We start from the raw sequence: 19386 nt of genomic DNA on the forward strand, positions 1-19386 counted from the left end.
TGTTTTATTTCTCTGAATCTTGAGAACTATTTGACCTAATTCCACTAACAGAGGAGAATAAAAATGTCAACACTACTTTGTAAACAAAGGAACATTTATTCAGTCTATAATAGTATACAGAATAAGACAGATTAATGATTAATAACAATCTATATTTTTTTCTTCCATGATATCAGTCCAGATCAGGAGGTTTAGACTTGCTCATTATAGTTTAAGCCTGACGTTTAGTGCAAAGAGAACCTGATCCAGATTTGTTTTCGGTTTATACTGAAAGGGAATGAAATCAAAGTGTAACACAAATTGTAAATGTAAATCTTTACAGCTTGACAGCTGACAGCTCGGGTGGTGTAGTATTACAAATCCCTGTTGTTGCTGCTGAGCAATTTAGGGTAGGATGTGCCGATGGATCGCCCGTACCGATAGACAACCAGTTCCAGCACGTACTCATCCACTTTCACCACCACAGACGTCATCTTCTCAGTCGACATGAGGAAGATGATGGTGAAGAGAGCGACCTCAAACTCTGGACTGACGCCAATGAAGGAGCCGCCAACCGGCTTCACCAAGCCCTTCCAGCTGAACTGCAGGTTCAGGACATGGTCGTCTTCATCAGGCTATAAAACAATGATGAAAAAGGTTCATTAAGGACCTCATTCATTTATTTGCTGTTCAGTAACAGTATGAATAGTTGTAGAGATTTTACAGAAAACCAATGTGCTCAGTATCTTCAGAATGCACTGGGCGACACGGTATTTTCTTACGGTATCTTTGTTGTCTCTTGCTTTGTAGCCTTTGTAATCAACATGGTCGTGTTTTTCCTGCAGGTAGAACTGGACCCAGTTGTGAAGACCCATGATCTCCCGGTCGAACTTGGTTTCTCCCACAAACACATGTTCAAATCCGCAGGAATCCTCACTATAATGAAAAACAACAACATATGTTCATAGACAGGTTTATTAAGCCTCCATGTATGCCCTCATTCATGCTGAGATCAAGTCCTTTTAGAACTTTATTTACTCTTATCTACTGTGTTTGCATTGCTGTCTAGATAAAGGATGACCTTTAAAGAAACAGTTGAATATTAAATACATGCAAATTAAACACATTTTTTTCCAGTATATTAGTAATATTAGTTTGACTAAAAAGGTTTAACTCCACAGATGACAACTGAGAAAAACTCCATTAACTGATGAAAACCATGAGATGCGGTTAAAAGCTCCAGAAAAGCTGGTGTGTGGACATTGAGTTATTATTTTTTTTTTTTGTCAAAGAGTTATTCTTTATATATAATTATAACATTTTATTCAGTCTCAAAACAGGATTACAACATACAACACACTGACTAAAACACTGTTTAAATGTAGATTTGTTGCATGATTATATTTATTCATGTGTATATTTTTAGATTCCTTATTGATTCTCGAGAAAGAAATTCATCCATCTCCACGTCGGCTAATTCAGCTGCAGGAAACCAGTTCTGAAGCTGGTAGAGATCGACCTCCATGAGTTGTTCTGTAGATCATTAAACCCGTGCTCTTTCTGCTGACCTTCAGGCTTGTGTCATTAAACATTACAGTAGCTCCCCCTGCTGTTATTTTGAAACTCACCCTCCGCTCCTGTCCCTGTGGTAGAGGCGGAACCAGATGTCATACAGCTGTCTCTTGAACTGCCCAGGATCTGATGGTGACTGCCCCTTCCTGACCAGATACTTGTGAGCACACTATAAAGAAAAAGAAAAAACACAGTATGACGACATTTCAGGCTTCCAAGTGAAAATGAGATCAAAGAACAGAATAGAAGTATAGTAGAGTGCATGAAGAGAGTTTGTCAGGCTAAAACAGTATTATGTTTGAGACTGAAAGTTCAGTCTTGATATTGGAAACAATGAAAATGTTTAGAACTGTTTCCAGGGTCAAGAATTCACTTTTAAGCCAACATGGACGAGAGGTCCTAAAGCTAAACTTTTGACTTGACTATAATATAAGGAGGCACAGCAGACAAAAAAAATACACAATTGAAAGAAATATAAAAAAATACAGTAGTAATTTTGTAGGTAAAAATAGTTACAGTACATATTATAGTCAGTATTGTTGTAAGTAAACAACAGCTTGAAACTCTGTCAACATTTCGGGAGGTAACCAGGAGAGTACACAGCTGCTGTGTAGGATCTGTGTGTTTGTGTGTTGATGATAGACGTATTAAAGAGATGACTCGCTCTCTCACAGCTACTGCACCTTCATGACATCGGTCTCCATCATGGAATCGATAAAAAGCCTGTTCTCTTTAAGCTCCTCTGACGTCACCGTCTCTGATACACCTGTGGACGTCTCATAGTTGTCCAGCAAGTTGATGAAATCTGCATTAAAAACCAGACATGTGCTTGTTAAAAATGTAGGTGGTTCTAGCAAAAAAAGAAGTGTGAAGGAAAAAAATGGCATGAACCGCTACTTACGTGCAAATGTCTCAATGCTCTTGAGTTTGGCTTCGTTGACGTATGTGAAGAGCGGAGCCCTGGCTCGGTCTCTGGCATAGTTACTGCCCTGAGCCACATAACCTGCCTTCCCCTGAATAAAAACACACAAATACAGAAATCAGCGCGTTGTAACCGCAAAAGGCAGGAAAACTGACTCAGAGGTAGTTATACCGGCCATTCCTTGCACAATCAATCAGTTTTCCAAAACAGTTGAGAATGAGGGAATACATACATCTCTTTTCATGTGGTATACTAAGACAAGAGCATGTATTAGTACTCCATACTGCAAGTGACACTGCACTGTGACTCCAGTCATATGGAGTTTGCATGTATTGCATGTACCTTTGTTTCATCGCAGAGAAGCGACGATGGCAGACTCGTGGTACTGACCTGTAGGGAAATTATGTAATCAGTCCCAGGCTTGAGACGGTTGGTGTCCAGGCGCCACATTTGGTTCAGCACCTCAGTGAGTTCCTGGTTGGCCTGTTGACTGTAAGAAGGCAAAGCACACAAATGCAGTGAATTAGGTGGAGTGGTAGTGACACACAAAACAGAAATGGTGTTTCTGACATTGAAACACGCATTTTGGAATCTATTCAAAGTAGATTGAGAAAGATTTCCAAGAGGACAACAGGCATTAACGCTCTGTTCTAATCACGCCAGCATGCACAATACCAGGACCCTGAAACTAAAGCAGCTGAATTCAGCAAACATTAATTTTATTATTTCCTACTGTGACATGTCTTAGAAGGGCTACAGAGTTCAAAGATTAACATATTTTCTCCATTCACAGAAATGATTAACTGATGTGTGATAACCTTCAATTGATTTTATGATATGTTTATTTTATCCTTGACTGACCTGCATGATCTTTTCAAACATCTACTGCACTCCACTAGTGAGGTTAGAAGTGAGGTTCCTGCTGCACGTTGGACCCAGGGACGAATTCATGATGAAGGCAAAGTGTGATCTTTCTGTTTGTTTTTCACAGCCAGTGTGAGTTTGGGATCCCCCCTTTTTTTTTACTGATTAATTCAACAGTTCCAATCAAATAGTGCCGTTTAGGAAACCCCCTACTCATCATGGTGCCCTTTTATGAGAATGTTGCTTGATTAATTCATTCAGATAACAGGAGTTAACAGGAAGTTACTGCAATATACCAAAACCATCCTCATACAACAAACTCATCCTGTGGCTCAGTAGATAACAGCTTGCAAACACGTTTCAAACAGGATTTTCAACATGTTAATGGTTTGTTATTTTGGGCCATTCATGTACTGTATATGGAGTTTGATAGTATAATAACAGTATAACATTGTCTGGAAGTTAAGGGTCAGTTTACCCAAATCATAAAAGAATACAGTTTCCCACTTCCCCGAAGTTGCGTCTAGCTATAAGTTTTGGTTTTGTTTGATTTTGAGGCGGCAGAAATCTCAAAACCTCTGCAAATGAAATCCGACCACTGCATCTGCGAGGCTAAGTACCACGAAGGGGAAAGACGAATAATGTTTTTTTTATGATTTGGGTGAAATTACCATTTCAAACAAACGCAACTACAGTTTGATCCCAGTGTTTTAAACGCCCTTTTGTCTAATCAACTCAAACATGTGTTGTGTTAAATGTTTTCCATTTAAGTATGTTAATAAAAGGGTCTCGGTGCATGTAAGAACTCCAGGCAAATCACCTACAAAACGTTTTAATTTGCTTCTTTTTTTAATAGAGTCTTGTCTGAAGCCCCTGCAGCAGCTGAAGGCCTTGTGTTGTTTTATCATTTTTGTTCCCAGGCATCTTGTTGCTCCTGGTGTTTTCTTTTGTTTGACAACACAAAGCCAACAGAAAACAGACAGGCCAGTAGGGAAAACCTGACCCCCACCGCCATCATTAGGTTACAACTGCGTGGCTCTAAACATAGGTTGTAACTTCCAGATGCTGTTTTGTGGTGCCACTAACACTTAATAATGTGAGACCATGATCAGTTTCATGGGTTTAAAACCTTTGTATCTGCTCAATCTCATCTTCACTGTACATTGTCTTCAAAAAGTGACAATGGCATTAAAAGTCTCTCAAAAATCACAATAACTGCCGCACCCTTCCTGCTCAATAACCAGAGCAGATGTTTGTCACATTGGAAAAAAGTTGAGTAACTGACAGGAAGGGGGCACATACTAATACAGAAACTTCTCTGTTCTTAATTTAACCAGGGCACAGTTGTGAATATCACGAGGAAGAACAGCTACAGACTTTTATTGCAGCACGTGCTGTTTATAATCAACTACGTCCTGTTGGTTCTGTTGTATAATTCAACCCACTAATCAGTACCAGACCGTCCTGCACTCACATACAAACAACAGCCCTGACTCCTAACACACAACATCCAGAGATCCACTGTGCAAACCTGTAATCTTCACTGACAACAGCTGTTTCTCTGAACCAGATGGACATTTGTGTTTTAGAAGGGAACAAAACATGCAAACTATTACTTATTTGTCGACATTACTACCAAGAAAAGAGAAGTATCATGTTACAGTGAAGCTAATGTTTACATCAAATACTCCTGTCTTGAATAGAAACAACGTGTTAAAACGGAGGAAAGTGTCACCGCTCAGTTGATAAGAAACATGCACATATCAGGTACTGCAGAAAAACTTTAAAAGGACACGTTATTCTGGTGTATCTCTGTGTATTTATTATCTAAAACTTACCTCCTTGACATGATTCCGTTCAGCGGAAAAAGTTCCTCTGTCTTTTCATCCTCTCACAAACCTACCTTTTCATGCGAACAGTTATCTGGGGGCGTCAATCATGACGTTTCCAAGGGAACCAGCCAATTACAAGACAAGAAAAATCCTGCATCCCGCCCCTCTGTCATTAGAAGGGCGGATCCCACCCTGTGGTTGTATTAATAATGTACAGTGGGCTCACTGTAAGTAAAGTGTGCTTTAAACTAGTTATTGCAGGAGACAGACACACTTTAGACTAGAGTTTTAATAAATGTTTTGTCTTATTAGATTGTAATTTCTGTATCCTGAGTTATGGAAAATTAATAAAAGAAATAGGCTATTTTGCTGGGAACAGATAACATGAAGGCCTGTGGTTTCGCTGGACTGAAATGTCTTCTATATGAAACATGTTGTTATAACAAGGGTTAGGATTAGGGGTTTCTAGAGTTAATTTTAACTCTAAACCCCTAAACCTAACCATTAACCCACAGATATTTTCCCAAATGAATATGTTGAAAGAAAATACACATCATCAAAAGTTTGGAAATCAATGCAAGTAAAGCATTTTCACATACAAAAAAACTGCGTATACAAACGCAACTGTTTTCACAACACTGGTTTTATTTTGAAATGTCTATTTCTAGCAAATAGAGGGAAGTAGACGTCTGCGCAAGCGCGACAGCTGCACACGTTATTTTGGATGCAGCAAAAACAGTGATGTTGAAATAGATTCACCCCGCCGTTTACGCCGTTTACTGTCTCGGTGTTTCTTGTGTAGGTCTCTGTTTGGACTGGTAGTAGCTGTTGTTAAGTGTTGCTCAAAGCAGGCGACAGGATTCAGACAGAAAAAGCTGAAGTCTAAAGAAAGCTAAGTAGCCAGCTAGCTTAGCCCTCTGTAGCTACAAGTGGCAGCATGGCAGCTATACTGGAGCTGATTGCTGGGAGCTACGAGCAAATCGCCTTTGGTTACAGAGTGAACACTGATGAGAAAGTAAGTTGGAGTGTCTGATTTTGTACTTGTGTATGATTGTCAATGTCCAAGACTGGTGTCTGTTGTATGATCTGTTCTCTGGCACTTTCTGGCCAAATTAAACCGACCTGTCCCTGGGGTTGATGGGTAGTCCTACTGGGCAGCAACCTGTGTGTAACTGTATAATCAAATGTCCTTTAGTGAGATGATGGACAGTGTAACCTCTGTTTTACTAATGCATTTGGTGACATTTTCCCCCTCAAACTGGCACTCTCAGAAACCTAAATCCCATGTTTGTTCTTCCAGCTTCAACATTTAAGTAAGAATCATTGGTTCCCAGTCACTTCATGTGTTGTTGTTTGTCATGCAGGAGTGGACAGCCAAGGCAAACTTCACACATCATGCCCACACAGCATCCATATCAGCTGTGGCAGCCAGTGAGAGGTTTGTTGTCACAGGAAGCAAAGATGAGACGATACAGCTGTACGACATGAAGAAGAGAACTGAACACGGAGCTTTGCTGCATCATGACGGTGAGTCTGTGTCTTTGGTAGACTTTCTGTTTGACGCCAAGTTACTTATGTTGACTAAACGTACAATGTAGAATAAGTAGCTGTGGCTCAGCGGCCCGAAGATTTCTGGTTGGATTCCCTCAGGGGCTTCCTGTCTGTAGCCAGTGGTAACGTTCATGAAGTCCTTTAAATCCTTGAAAATATTAAGGATGCAGTACAGAGGGGAGATATATGGATGTTCAGAAAGGACATGGATGAAGACAATTATTTTATTTTTTGTGATCAAATTAATTTTAATCTTCACATAAGATTATTTTCTTACGTAAAAAATAAACGTAATTTAGAGATCTGATCTTGAGGATAACTGCTGCGTTATGTTGTGAACTTGACATCCAATTTTTATTAGTATCATCGTAGCATTGACCTTGTTTACTTTTTACAGTTTGTCCATCTGTAAAGACATTAAAGACACTAGCTTGTGATCTGCACACCTGACTCAAACTTCCCTGTATTGCACAGGCACCATCACCTGCCTGGAGTTTTATGGGACGTCTCATTTACTGAGTGGAGGAGAGGATGGACTCGTCTGTGTGTGGAGCACAAAGAAGTGGGAGTGTCTGAAATCCATCAAAGCTCACAAGTAAGAGAGAGAGAGAGGCGCTGCAGAAGCACTGAGATGGTTTTTGTCTTGTACTTTGTTGGATGGGACAAGTCAAAGTAACTTGCTTAATCCTGTCGTCGTCCTCAGAGGCCATGTCACTTCACTGTCCGTCCATCCATCTGGGAAACTTGCACTCACAGTTGGGACAGATAAGACTCTCAGGTAAAATTCACAGCTCTGTAGGAAAGTCTGTGAGGCCGATGATTCTTTTAACAGGGAATCAAAAATGACTGTTGCATCTTTTAATCCTTTTTAGAACGTGGAATCTAATTAATGGAAGATCAGCTTTCATCAAAAACATAAAACAGAGTAAGCCTCCTCTTGGTTTGTGAAGTTAAGGAATGTTTAGCTATATGAGTATGTTTTGAAATGACTTGAACTGTTTTTTCTCAACTCTTTTAACAGCTGCACACATTGTCCGATGGTCACCAGATGGGGATAAATACGTGGTTGTGGTGGATGACAAAGTGAACATCTACGACCTGGAGACAGCCTCTGTGACAGGAACGATGACAAACCCCAAGAGGATCTCATCTGTTAAGTTCTTAAATGTGAGTTCTCTCGCGAAGATTGGGATCTGCTATTACACCGAGATGTGAAGCATCATTAGACTGTGTTCAGATGCATGTTGTAATCCTGCTCGTTTTTCAGAACTCCATCCTGGCCGTCGCAGGAGACGATGAAATCGTGAGGTTATGTGACCTGGGGAAAGAGAAATGGGTGTGTGAGTTTAAGGCTCACGAAACCAGGTAAATTCATAGTTTTTGTTTGTTTGTTTTACTTCACAGATCCACCACCATGTATGTCTGAAAGTTATTAGGTGCAGGTGTTTTTCAATATGTATTCAAAGTATTTGGAGCTGCTTTTCTAAAAACATATTTCTGATGCTGAGAAGAGAACTGGACTTGTCTTTGTAAGAATTAAAAGCTTTGAAACTTACTGATATTTTGTATTGCTAAAATATATTCATGTGTTTATTTTGCATCTCATGTCATATTGGTGAAAAGTACAAACCTACATCCTTTGTTGATTTCAGAGTGAAAGCGGTTGACAGTTTCATTATGGAGGATTACTGCGTGATGGTGACAGCTTCAAACGACGGCTTCATGAAAATGTGGAAACTCCATCTAAAAGAGGCACGTCTCTAGTATTATTTATGAACATGCCATATACTTATAACTAACCAAATTCCTTCAACATTTACAGCGGCAGTGTATATTTTCAAATAATAATTTCCCTTTGTGCCATTTCCTGTTGACATATATCTACTTTACAGAGCAGAATAATAAACTACTTTTAAAGCAATAATAACAACTAAAATAAGATATTCGGATATAGTAGTAATAAAACCTTCTGTTACAAGAATAAAGTTATATAAACATGAAAATGAAGTTTAGCAAAATGACACTGCTGTTACCTGCTGTTTGAACTAGCAATGTTCTCCTGCTGTCCAACAGGAGCTGGAGTCTCCCACTCTCCTTGGGGAGGTGAACACAACGGCTAGACTGACGTGCCTCGCTGTGTGGAAACCTTCGTCAGTGCAGGAGACCCCTAAGGAACCAGCAGCAAAGGCAACAACATCTGAAGGTAGTTGTCCTGCAAACAACATGTTCATCATGTTATGAAAGAGATGTGAGCAGTAGCTGGTTTGGGCTTTCTCCCACTTGAAGATAAATAAAGAGCGTCTTCGTGTAGCTTTTTCTGCATCTGAGTAACGCACTCCATCTGTTTGCCTCTGTCCACAGAACTCGCTCGGGAGCTTTCAAAGACGAAGAGGGTCCGAATTGCAACAGAAGAAGTCATTCTAGAAGATGAGAGCAAACCCAAAAAGAAGAAAAAGGACGGTGGAAAATAAACCGAAAAATAATAAATCAATTTTATTACTCATGGACTGTTTTATGTCGGGTCTTATTTGGTCACATATGTATTTGCTTTTTGTGGTTGCTACGGGGAGGAGATAAGGTGCAGCTTGTAAGTGCAGATTTTATGAATATATTTGCTGTTGAAAAGAAGAAAATGGACAATGGATGGAAAATGAGATGGGCAACAATAAAAAATGTTTTATGATCTATGGACTGCTCTTGTGTGCATGCATTTACTCATGGGTACAACAGGGAGGTGATGAAGCACAGCTGCTGATTGTACTTATATATTCTCTCTTTGTGGCAAGTTAGTCATGAGTCGGCTATGAGGCATCGCTTTCTCCTTTGGCCCCGTTCAAGACAGATATTAAGTTAGAAACAATTAAAAACCGTTGGATACCTTTATTTTGTAATTCTGCTGTATGACACAGGAAGTGACATTTTCAGGGTAACGGCCGGAAGTTGCTAGGTGCAGGACTCGACTGGTGTGAAGTTTAAAATTCAGGTGTGAAGTTTAAAATTCAGGTATGACTAGCTAATGTTTTGGATTAGTTTTAGTACGTTTGGTGTAATATTTTGATAGTAAAACGATCGGCAGTACTTTTGTCGCCATGTTTTAACCGTTTAACTGTTAACACGTTGTGATACAGTGAAGTTAAATCGAGTATTCCTCATGTTAAACTCTGTCTTACTCCAGCAGCAGCAGTAAGTCTCTGGTTTGTGGACATGGCTGTAGACTGGATTGGGTTCAGCTATGCTGCTCTGGTGTCAGTAGGAGGAATCATAGGTTATATGAAAGCAGGTAGGAGAGGCACACCTACATATTTGGTATTTTGTTGTACACTGGCTAACCACAGTGGCTTAGAAAGTATTCAGATCCTTTACCTAAAATACTCTGTTACAAGTAAAAGACATGCATTGAAAATGTTACTTATGTAAAAGTATAATCTGAGAAATGTACTTAAAGTATTAAAAGTAAATCAATGCAGAAAAATGGCCCCTGTGACGTATAATATAGTTGTTTCTAATATTGACCTCATTGATTTAAATGAGGTGGACAGAATATAAGAAACACCTCTCAGTATCAAACTAATGATCAGAATGATCATAAAGTTGAATCAACACATCTATAAAACAGTTTCAACAAAAACATTATAACCTAATAGAGGTAGGGTTTTTAACAGGGATGTCGTATTATAGGTGTACCTAATAAACTGGCAACAGAGTGTACAGCCAGAGGACAAGTTCACACCCTTTTGTCCTGAGATGTTAAAAGACATTCTGGGAAATGTAGGAAATTAGTTTCTGAGTTAGCTGAGAAATTTGATTCAACTCTTCATTTAAAAAATAAAACGTAATTGTGTTTCCTCCTCAGGCAGCATCACCTCTCTGGCTGCAGGGCTCCTGTTCGGCCTGCTGGCTGCAGTCGGTGCTTATCTGGCATCTCAAAATCCCAAGAATGTCTGGCTTTCACTAGGTGAGCAAGTTTAGTTTGATAAACTGTGACAGTCCGACTGCAGCTTTCAGAACACATGGCAACAACTGTTTTCCCTCCACTGAGGAAATGCAGGCACCTCGGGAACTCTGGCTGTGGTGATGGGGCTGAGATTTCTCAACTCCTGGAAGTTCATGCCAGCAGGTTTAATGACTTTAGCAAGGTAATACACTATTTAACTAAGTTTTCTTTTGCAGGTTTTACTTTCCCTCTGACAATCATTTACAATATTCTGCACCATATAGACCCTTGCTTTCAAAAACCTGAGACAAACAGAAATGATGACACATATACTTTTCATTCCTGTTTCAACCGTATCCCAATATAAATGTTTTAATTTATTTCCAGTGCTCTGATGCTGGTGAAGATCATCATTGGAATGCTAAAGAGACCACATAAAGCTTGAAAATATCTACGTATGCCTTTACTGTGTGCCTGTACATATTGTTGACATCTAATTTGTGCTCCCACATACTGTACATTCAAAAACATTCCCTGTGTGGTTTTCTATTACAGTTCTTTATAGAAAGTGTAATGCAAAATATGTGATTTTTAGAGAAAAGGATCACTGACCAACAAAACTGAAGAAAAATCTGTCTCCGATAATACAAAGCAATCTCTATCCAGATAGGTGATGTTTTTATCTGTATCTGCTGGTGTAAAATAATAAATGCACCCATTTTAATAGAAAAATAACTACTTTATTTCATTTTCTAGTCTATTATATAAAAAATACTGACAGTAGAATTGTACAACAATGAACAACATTTAATAACATGGCAAATGAAAGACTAGCAGGAAACACTTATCTTCTGAAATCTGTGTTTCCTGGCAAAAAGTGCAGTGGGGATTATTCCCATGAGTCACTGGTGTGCTACTGGTGGCCGCCTCCATATTTGGCGGTCCAGTCCACTCGTCCGTGCACCGGCTGGACGTTTGGGCTCCTTGAAAAGGCGTTCTTTCCTGCAGCGCTGGTGCTGGATCCAGGGATATGAGGATTCAGAGATCTGCTCCTCCACCCTTCGTAGTCTGGGAAGATCATCGTGAGAGAGAAGGACACTGTGTTTAGCCGATACTCAGAAAGTGACATCAAGAGGCAACTTTTGAATTCATAGTTCTGATTTATGGGTTTTTTTTTACCTTCATTTGAGGTTTTATTTGAGGAGGTCTTGCTCTTGGACGGTTTGATTTTAGACTCTGCTCTTAGATCAGCAGCTGATGACAGATCAACTGCAAGTGGGTAAAAATTGAAAGACAAGAAACTGAACCTCCTAGACACTTCTATATTTAAGGAGGACAGTGACTCCTTTCTAACTCCAGGGGGCGTTTTACTTAAGTATGATGGAAGAGAATGTGTAGTCATGATGCACTCCGAACAAAGAATTAGTTCCCAGTACCGTCTATCTGAGAAAATACAAAGTTCTCTGTTGTGACTCACTAGCAGAGATGCCTCCTATCGGTGCCAGTGTAATCTTCTGTCTAGCTGCTCCTGTTTCCATCTTCTCAAAAGGTGACACGTACGTCTTGCTTGGCTTGTTGGTCATGAAGGAGTCTGGAAGGGACGATGAAATCCATCACAAGTGACAAATGACCTGCTTAAAACTGTAATCAATAATGTAAACCACTCCAGTGATGTCGTCACTGACAGTTACTAATGAATTGCTTTAGCTTGGGAATTTAGAATATCACACAAAACAATATATACTTCACAGGCCGTGGTTTCCTTGAGGGCCTTTGTGTTTTGTGTCTTACAGTATTTTAACAATGTCTATAATCTCTAAATGACAGCAAAGTAGGGACACCTGTAATTCTGTAAACTGCTCCTAAATGTGAGAGATACCTTCGGAAAGATCAAGATCCTCCAGGGTCTTTTCTTTTAGCGGCTTCTTATCTGTTAGTTTAGGGAGACTGATGTCTAAAAACACAGCACAACATAGAGGGAAAAGAGGAGGGGTGAGTGGAAGAGGAAAACAGCTGCAGAACACAACGAAAAGAAAATAGGAAACCCAAAGTGTACTTTGAGTTTTTCCAGCCAGGTATAATTTTTCTCTGGCTGCTTCATACTCTCATAAACAGAAAAGCAGTTTGTGCTTTTTGTGTGAGGGGTGACTCATGAATAATACAGGTTTCCTCTTTTTACACTGTTGGGTCAACAACCATGAAAAGAGCAGAAGAAAAGAATCAGGTTTCCTCTTTTCAGCACGGAAGAAAAAAAAAACAGGTAGCGTGTTACACTGATGTTGTTGTCAGCGTGGTGCAGTAATTAGCTGCTGCAGTTGCAAAACTGTATTCGCGTGCCCTGGGATTGAGTGATAAAAACATGAAATCATAATGGAGTTGTTTCTAACTTTGTGGAACTTGAGTGCCTCACAACAAATTGTCAAATTGTATTTTCAAATAATTAGAAGCATTTGAAATATCAGATGGGATTGGTTTGCGTCAGAACAATCAGAAAACTTTAACCAGGGTCTCAAATTAACTCCCATAAAGCAGAAAAAAGTGCTAAAAGTACAGGATAAGACATGCAGAAGCATGCAAAGTATTTCTATGAAAATTTTGGGCAAAGAAAAATTATACAAATTATACTTGTGAAGTATTTTTTTGTAGCCGTTGCCAGGTGATCCAAAAAAGTAAACTCCCTCACTGGCATTCATCTAGCGTGTCATCTATTAGTTTAATGTTTAAGCTTTCATCGTGTAGCTGCTCACTGACATCTCATATCCAGGTAACCGCTCTGACTTGCTATTCTGAACAGGCTTCAGCACCGCACAAACATTCTCACACGTGTCCTCACGTCTTTCTTACCTTTACGTAGAGGGAACTCCGGCCCCTGTCCTCTGGTTAAACTCGAGCTGCCCCACAGGTTCCTGCCGATCGCCGGGCTTCCTCCTGAGGAATTGTTTTTTGGATTTACACCTGAAAAGGAAAAGCTCGGAATGAACTCGCTGTACCTGAGCCCACACGATTTACCCAGATCTCATAGAACTATGCCACATTTAGATTTAGCACCTACAGTATGTGGAAAGTGCAGCATGTACATTATTAGGCTGTTAGAAGACAGCAACACCAAACGTGTGTAGCGTAAAGCAAGTGATCCAACAGAAACAACATTTTCAACTCTAATGTAATATGTTGATATTTACAGTATCTGTGTTATTAGTGGTTTGTTTTTAGTGTTTGGAGTAAAGTTTATTACTTCACTGTGCAACTTAAGCAACATAAATAAAGTAACATAAAGACGTGAGCCTAACACTCCTTGGGGAGGCAGAGGAAGTCAAAGGTTTGGCCACAGAAACTCATTCATTTTGTCTCACCTGGCAGATATCTGGACTGACGGAGGTAGTGCTGCTTGGCAGACAGGGTGGTGGAGTCGGCTCTGTTCAGCCCACTGTTGCTCGGCAGCTTTCCTACTGTATTTGTCTTTGACTCTGGAAACCTAGACAAAAACTTGTTATTGTCTTTTTTCCAAACTGCGATGAAAACACATCTTTTACAAGAAAGTGAAGATGTCTAACCGACAGCCGGGCCCATCCAGCACCCTGTCCTTCAGAGAGCTGATAGTGGGTTTTTTGGAGATGGAAACTCCAGCGTCTGTGTCCTCACCGTCGTCCCAACTGTCGACGGACTTGAAAGACGTCTGTCCCCATCGTCGACGTCCTGTCCTCACTCCAGCCATGCTGTTCTCTGCTCCTGTGGGAGCTGCTCTTGTAGGCTTTAAAATGAACATACAAAGTAGAAAAACAGTTCTGTGAGCGCCAAGAAGGTCCCATTCTGACATTTAGAGGCTGTGCCTGAGTGATACCTACAGCCTGCCAGCTCATCGGCTGCCTGTTTGTCACCAGGCAGAGAGGCTCCTGCTGCCCCTCTGTCAGGGTGGTGAAACACATTGCTTGTTTTGTGCTTGGCTCCATGTTGTCCTGAGGAAGAGTGATCTGCTGAAGGGGCTGGTGGAGATATTGTCTGCAGGTCTGCAGCTCTACCTGAGTCTTACTTGGCTCGCCAGACTCTAGGTCCGTCTTACAGAGGGACGGAGGCTTTGTCTCTGCAGCTGCCTCGGACATCTTTGCCTGAGCCTTGTGCTGCTCTGAGTACTTTAGAGGAGTTCCGAGCACCTGGCCGACATGGAAGTATGGATACCGTAGAGCCTGGATCACAAATAGTACAAACAAAAGGAAAAATATCTTTTTAGTTCAAGTTCAAGTTCAATATTTAGATTTTCCACCAATGAGAAGCCTGCAGCATGGAATAAAACAGCATATTAATTATAGGAAAAATAAATGATGCACTAAATAAAATGTGGAGCCAAAAATAAAAGTGCAGACAAGAACATAGAAATAAGGCAATGGGTTCCTTGTTTATAGGACATAGAATAGTATATAAGATATATATTGTAAAGAACTAATGAGACAAACCACAACTGCACAGCAGTATAAAAAGTGTGCAGCATTCTCCTTTTTTGTAAGTTTCAAGCTTCAGCGGTAGTTTTTATAATGATGTGTGTCTGTCTCACACTTTGAATGAAGTCAGTGGACGAGCATTGCCTCAGAAGTACATCCAGATGTCAAGTTTGGTATTACAGTAACTGCCAAGGTAAGCTGATTGATTCCCACTTGGGCCTCCCATGCTAAAAATAGATGCACTCAAAGGTACTCAAAGGTGCTCGGGATAAAAGCATTCACCAAAGGACTTGTGTTACTTTGCAAACACTGTCACCTCAACATTAGTCAGCTGTCTTCACTCTAATCTTTGTACGTTTTGTGTTTATTCCAACCAATACATGTTAAGACTTAATGGGATTTAAATGTACCTGAGCAGCACTTGGTCTTTTCTCTGGGTCCCACTGCAGCATGTCTTTCATCAGTGTGATCGCCTCGTGGCTGGCGTTGGGGATCAGGGATCTGAGGCTGGTGGGGACACACTTTGGGAAGCGGAAGTTCATCGAGGTGGCCAGGTTGTAGCCCTCAGGCCAGTCTGACTGAAGTGGTGAGAGACAAGAGTAAGAGTTATACACAAAAACTTCCCAACAAAAGAAATGTGATTAAGTAGTTTGATAGTTTGGCCCAAGCAGAGAGGATGTCGCCACGATTTAAGAGATTCTGTGTGAACGTGAACTGATTTTTGCTGCATCCACCATGACAGTAGAACCACAACATACATATGACACCTGTTGTGATGGTTCACCTTCTTGAGCGTTCCCAGCACCTGACAGATCTTGAAGATCTCGTCCACCTCGCTGTTGCCAGGGAACAGGGGTCTGAGTGTGTAGAGCTCCGCCATGATGCATCCCACGGCCCAGATGTCGATGGGGGAGCTGTAGGAGTTGGACTTTAACAGAACCTCTGGGGCTCTGTACCTGTCGTAACAGCACGGGAGGATGTTTATGGAACATTTGCATATAGTTGATAGAATACATTTTACTCTTTCTTAAATTCCTCTTTTTTAAATTTCCATGATGTATTTCTTTGCTTTTTGTTGCTCAATTAACAGAATTAACATGAAGGTGGGTGGAATTTTATGTTTTATAAATTACATTTCAAGAATTCAACAGTGGCGTGGCTGATGAAAACGGATGACAGCTTGTTCGTTGGATTATCAAGATTAAGGAGTCATTGTTTCTGAAAAGAAAGTTTGCTGTTGAATTTTCTTAATTAAAAAAGAAACACTCGGACATTTGCATATTTTTGACTGACTGCATGTATGAATACATTTTTAATTTTTGTCAAACAAAAGGTGGCGAATCAGATTAGATGACAAATAGTATGACATCAACAGAAAAAGTAACAGTGAAGTTGATAGTAGTAGATTAATGTTATTATGTAGTAATAATAGAAGACAGCGGCCGACTGAGGCTCAATGATCTCAACATTGATTTTCCTCTGTCTAGTCAGTTTGTCTTCCTCTCCTGAACAGATTTATTTTTCTCTAGTCAGTATCAGTTTAATCTAAGAGTCTTTTTAAGGTGCATGCTAGTGATATTACAGCAGGTGTTACTGTGAGTCAAAAGTTTGATTCAGTTCAGACTGCAGATCAACAACGTCTATGAGATGATGTTTCATCTACAGGAATTTCTTGTACATTGCTCTGATATTATCTCGTAAACAAATCAGTCTCACCATCTCGTGGACACATAATCAGTGTAAGGTGGCTGCGAGCGGATTTCTCTAGCTAGTCCAAAATCAGCGATCTTAACCAGCTCTGGGCCCATGCAGAGCAAGTTCTCCGGTTTCATATCACGATGGAAGTACCCTGAAAAAACATGAGACAGTCAAATAAACCTGTACTGATGCTGATATTTGTCTAGATTTGCTTTATTCTCTCAAACAAAACAGTTTTTGCCTCTAAGTTTCTACTACTATCACAACCACTACCACGTTTACACGACTCCCTATTGATGCACATCACAATTTGATGTTTTGTCAGATTTGTTAAGATCTGAAACAGAGTAAAAACATCTGCGTCTTAACGTGACAAAGCACAGTCAAGCCAAGCCTTTGAGGAAGTGGAAAGGAAAAGAGAAAGACAGGAGGAGTCTCTTACCGTGCTTATGCACAAATGCTAAGCCAGACAATACTTGGAACAGAACGTTCCTTATTTCATTTTCAGAAAACATCTTATCTTCCCTGGCAGCGGCAAAGTAGTAAAAGACAAAAGAAAGCAAAAAAAAGAAAGAAAGAAAGAAAGAGGGTATAAAGAAAATATGCAACTATGGAGTGACACCAGCACCCACAAGCACTAAAAACAGGGCTGAAAAAGTTGTTCAGTTACGCTTTGGTACCACTCAGACCTCCTCTTCTCACTGAGGGAGAAGTGAGCCATTTTTGGCTGGAGTAAATCCTGTGATGCCTATCAACCGTCCAGCATTCATATACTTTTCAGGTTTAATTCACTCAATTAACACAATTATACCAAGACAGTGCTGACAGCTTGATAACACAGCATTTTATAAAACAGAAAAGGCAGCAGAGTCAGTTTTTCTTCAGTCTGAAGTCACCTACCATGTTTATGAATAAAGGACAGTCCCTGTAATATCTGAAATGTCATGTTTCTGACGACTGACTCAGGGAACAACTTGTTTCTGCAAAAAACCAAGGCCGACATATGATGACTCAATCTGACCCAAATAATTCTCACATTCCCAATGGTAATAAAAACAAACACTGCAGAATTATATCCCAAAAATAACTCTGTGTACACAGCTGGTAAAAAAGGCCCGTCAATAACGGCCTGATGTGTTCTTACCGTTCTTTCATGAGCTGATAGAGGTTTTCTTTCATATATTCAAAGACAAAGTAGAGGTAGTCATTTTCTCTGATGACTTCCCTCAGTTTCACCACATTGGCATGGTTCAGCTTCTTCAGTGACTAATAACACAAAGCATTTAGGAGACACAACAACAGAGGCATCAGGAATCAGCTCATTATGTAAGAAAATGTGTCTGAAATGAGCTTTTTCACTATAGCACAAAAATAAACTATTATTGGCAAATAATGTATGTTAGATGTAATTTGCTTTACTTGATTCACAATTCTTATGTGATCTGGGGCTTATTCCAGAGGAATATTGCAAAAACAAGGACAGGATTTTATATTGCCCAAGCCCATTAATGCCAAATATGGCACTTATTGCTTATATACTGTATCTAAAGCTGCTGTATCGACTAGTGGAGATTTCTTGTCTGACTATAATGATTCTCACCTTCACCTCCCTCAGATTCAAACACTCATCCCAACAATAAAACTTCCTCTTCATCCTGTTGAAAAAGGTAAACAGATTTGCATGACTATATGTATTAATGTTGACATTTTAAGACAGTAATATTGAATGTAATTAGCATTAGAGATATGAAATGGATTTTCAGTCTGATTATCAGGCTAGTATAAAATATCTATACTGTGTATTCCAACAGTTATATTAAACTAAGTAACGTGAGCTAATAAAGGTAGCCTAGAGTGCTTTCTTTATGGTGATTATGGGATCCAAAAAATGTTGCATCACTGTTGTACCCATAATAGTAGTAGCATCCTGGGCATTACTGCTATATTGACACACACTTTATTGAAATATTTTACATGTGTAACCTGCTTTAACCTTTCTGTCTTACAGCTGGAGACTTTCATTATACGTTTCCCATGGTCCAGGGGCAACACTATGCGGAGTACTTTCACTCCTTTCACTGCCACCGGTAGTATCAGCTTGCACTATAACCTTCATTTACAAACAGTGCCCGAAGGAGCCTCGTGAAACATTCATTATTCATTTCCTGCCAGAGACAGATTCTTAAACAGCTCATCCTTAAAATGTTGTCTATAGGCAAATAAGGACGCACAGCACAGCGATATGTAGTTATAATAAAGAACAAGAAATTACAACATTTTTCTTTTTTTCATGTGAGGACACACCATGTTTGGGTCTAGAGCCTTGAAGCACCTTGCAGCAGTCACTCTAAGGTTTAATCAGCTTAACTCTTCCAGACAAAACAACACAGTGTGTCTCTGGCATGTTTATTGGCGCTACACTCACTTCTTTATGGCCACCAGCTCCCCAGTGTCATTGCTCTTGCCCAGGAGCACGCTGCCGTACGTGCCGTCCCCCAGCTGCTTCAGCATGGTGTAGCGGTTCATCGTCCACAGAGAGCCCTGCCTCTCCTTCACCGCGGAGCCTTGACAGTCCCACACAGTCCAACAGTTGGTCAT

General features: G+C 40.1%; 3 protein-coding genes and 1 pseudogene across 6 annotated transcripts; 2 read left to right on the plus strand and 2 right to left on the minus strand.

Annotated features, from left to right (window-relative positions):
* Nucleotides 1–105: 105 nt before the first annotated feature.
* On the minus strand, nucleotides 106–5202 carry LOC139296731 (uridylate-specific endoribonuclease C). Its single transcript, XM_070919214.1, has 7 exons — nucleotides 5176–5202; nucleotides 2864–2963; nucleotides 2453–2564; nucleotides 2235–2356; nucleotides 1608–1720; nucleotides 762–915; nucleotides 106–614 (listed from the first exon to the last, which is right to left on the minus strand). Exons 1-7 carry the CDS (start codon nucleotides 5184–5186, stop codon nucleotides 354–356), a joined length of 873 nt encoding a protein of 290 aa, XP_070775315.1. The 5' UTR covers nucleotides 5187–5202; the 3' UTR covers nucleotides 106–353.
* A 669-nt stretch (nucleotides 5203–5871) lies between these two features.
* Nucleotides 5872–9407, plus strand: pak1ip1 (PAK1 interacting protein 1). Its single transcript, XM_070919219.1, has 10 exons — nucleotides 5872–6184; nucleotides 6534–6696; nucleotides 7195–7315; nucleotides 7424–7498; nucleotides 7593–7645; nucleotides 7742–7887; nucleotides 7988–8085; nucleotides 8373–8472; nucleotides 8794–8923; nucleotides 9082–9407. The coding sequence occupies exons 1-10, from the start codon at nucleotides 6107–6109 to the stop codon at nucleotides 9189–9191; spliced, it is 1074 nt and encodes a 357-aa protein (XP_070775320.1). The 5' UTR covers nucleotides 5872–6106; the 3' UTR covers nucleotides 9192–9407.
* Nucleotides 9408–9670: 263 nt separating this feature from the next.
* On the plus strand, nucleotides 9671–11380 carry LOC139296262 (transmembrane protein 14C-like). Of its 4 annotated transcripts, none has more exons than XM_070918633.1 (5): nucleotides 9671–9723; nucleotides 9899–10000; nucleotides 10574–10675; nucleotides 10769–10856; nucleotides 11042–11380. In XM_070918633.1, exons 2-5 carry the CDS (start codon nucleotides 9925–9927, stop codon nucleotides 11097–11099), a joined length of 324 nt encoding a protein of 107 aa, XP_070774734.1. In that variant the 5' UTR covers nucleotides 9671–9723; nucleotides 9899–9924; the 3' UTR covers nucleotides 11100–11380. The 4 variants fall into 4 exon arrangements, with proteins under 4 accessions (XP_070774734.1, XP_070774732.1, XP_070774733.1 ...); XM_070918631.1 differs by having other exon boundaries at nucleotides 9673–9723; nucleotides 9896–10000; XM_070918632.1 differs by having other exon boundaries at nucleotides 9674–9703.
* Nucleotides 11381–11567: 187 nt separating this feature from the next.
* On the minus strand, nucleotides 11568–19386 carry LOC139296261 (serine/threonine-protein kinase MAK-like; annotated as a pseudogene).

Source organism: Enoplosus armatus, chromosome 14 (assembly GCF_043641665.1).
Source record: "Enoplosus armatus isolate fEnoArm2 chromosome 14, fEnoArm2.hap1, whole genome shotgun sequence".
NCBI classification, from domain to species: domain Eukaryota; kingdom Metazoa; phylum Chordata; class Actinopteri; order Centrarchiformes; family Enoplosidae; genus Enoplosus; species Enoplosus armatus.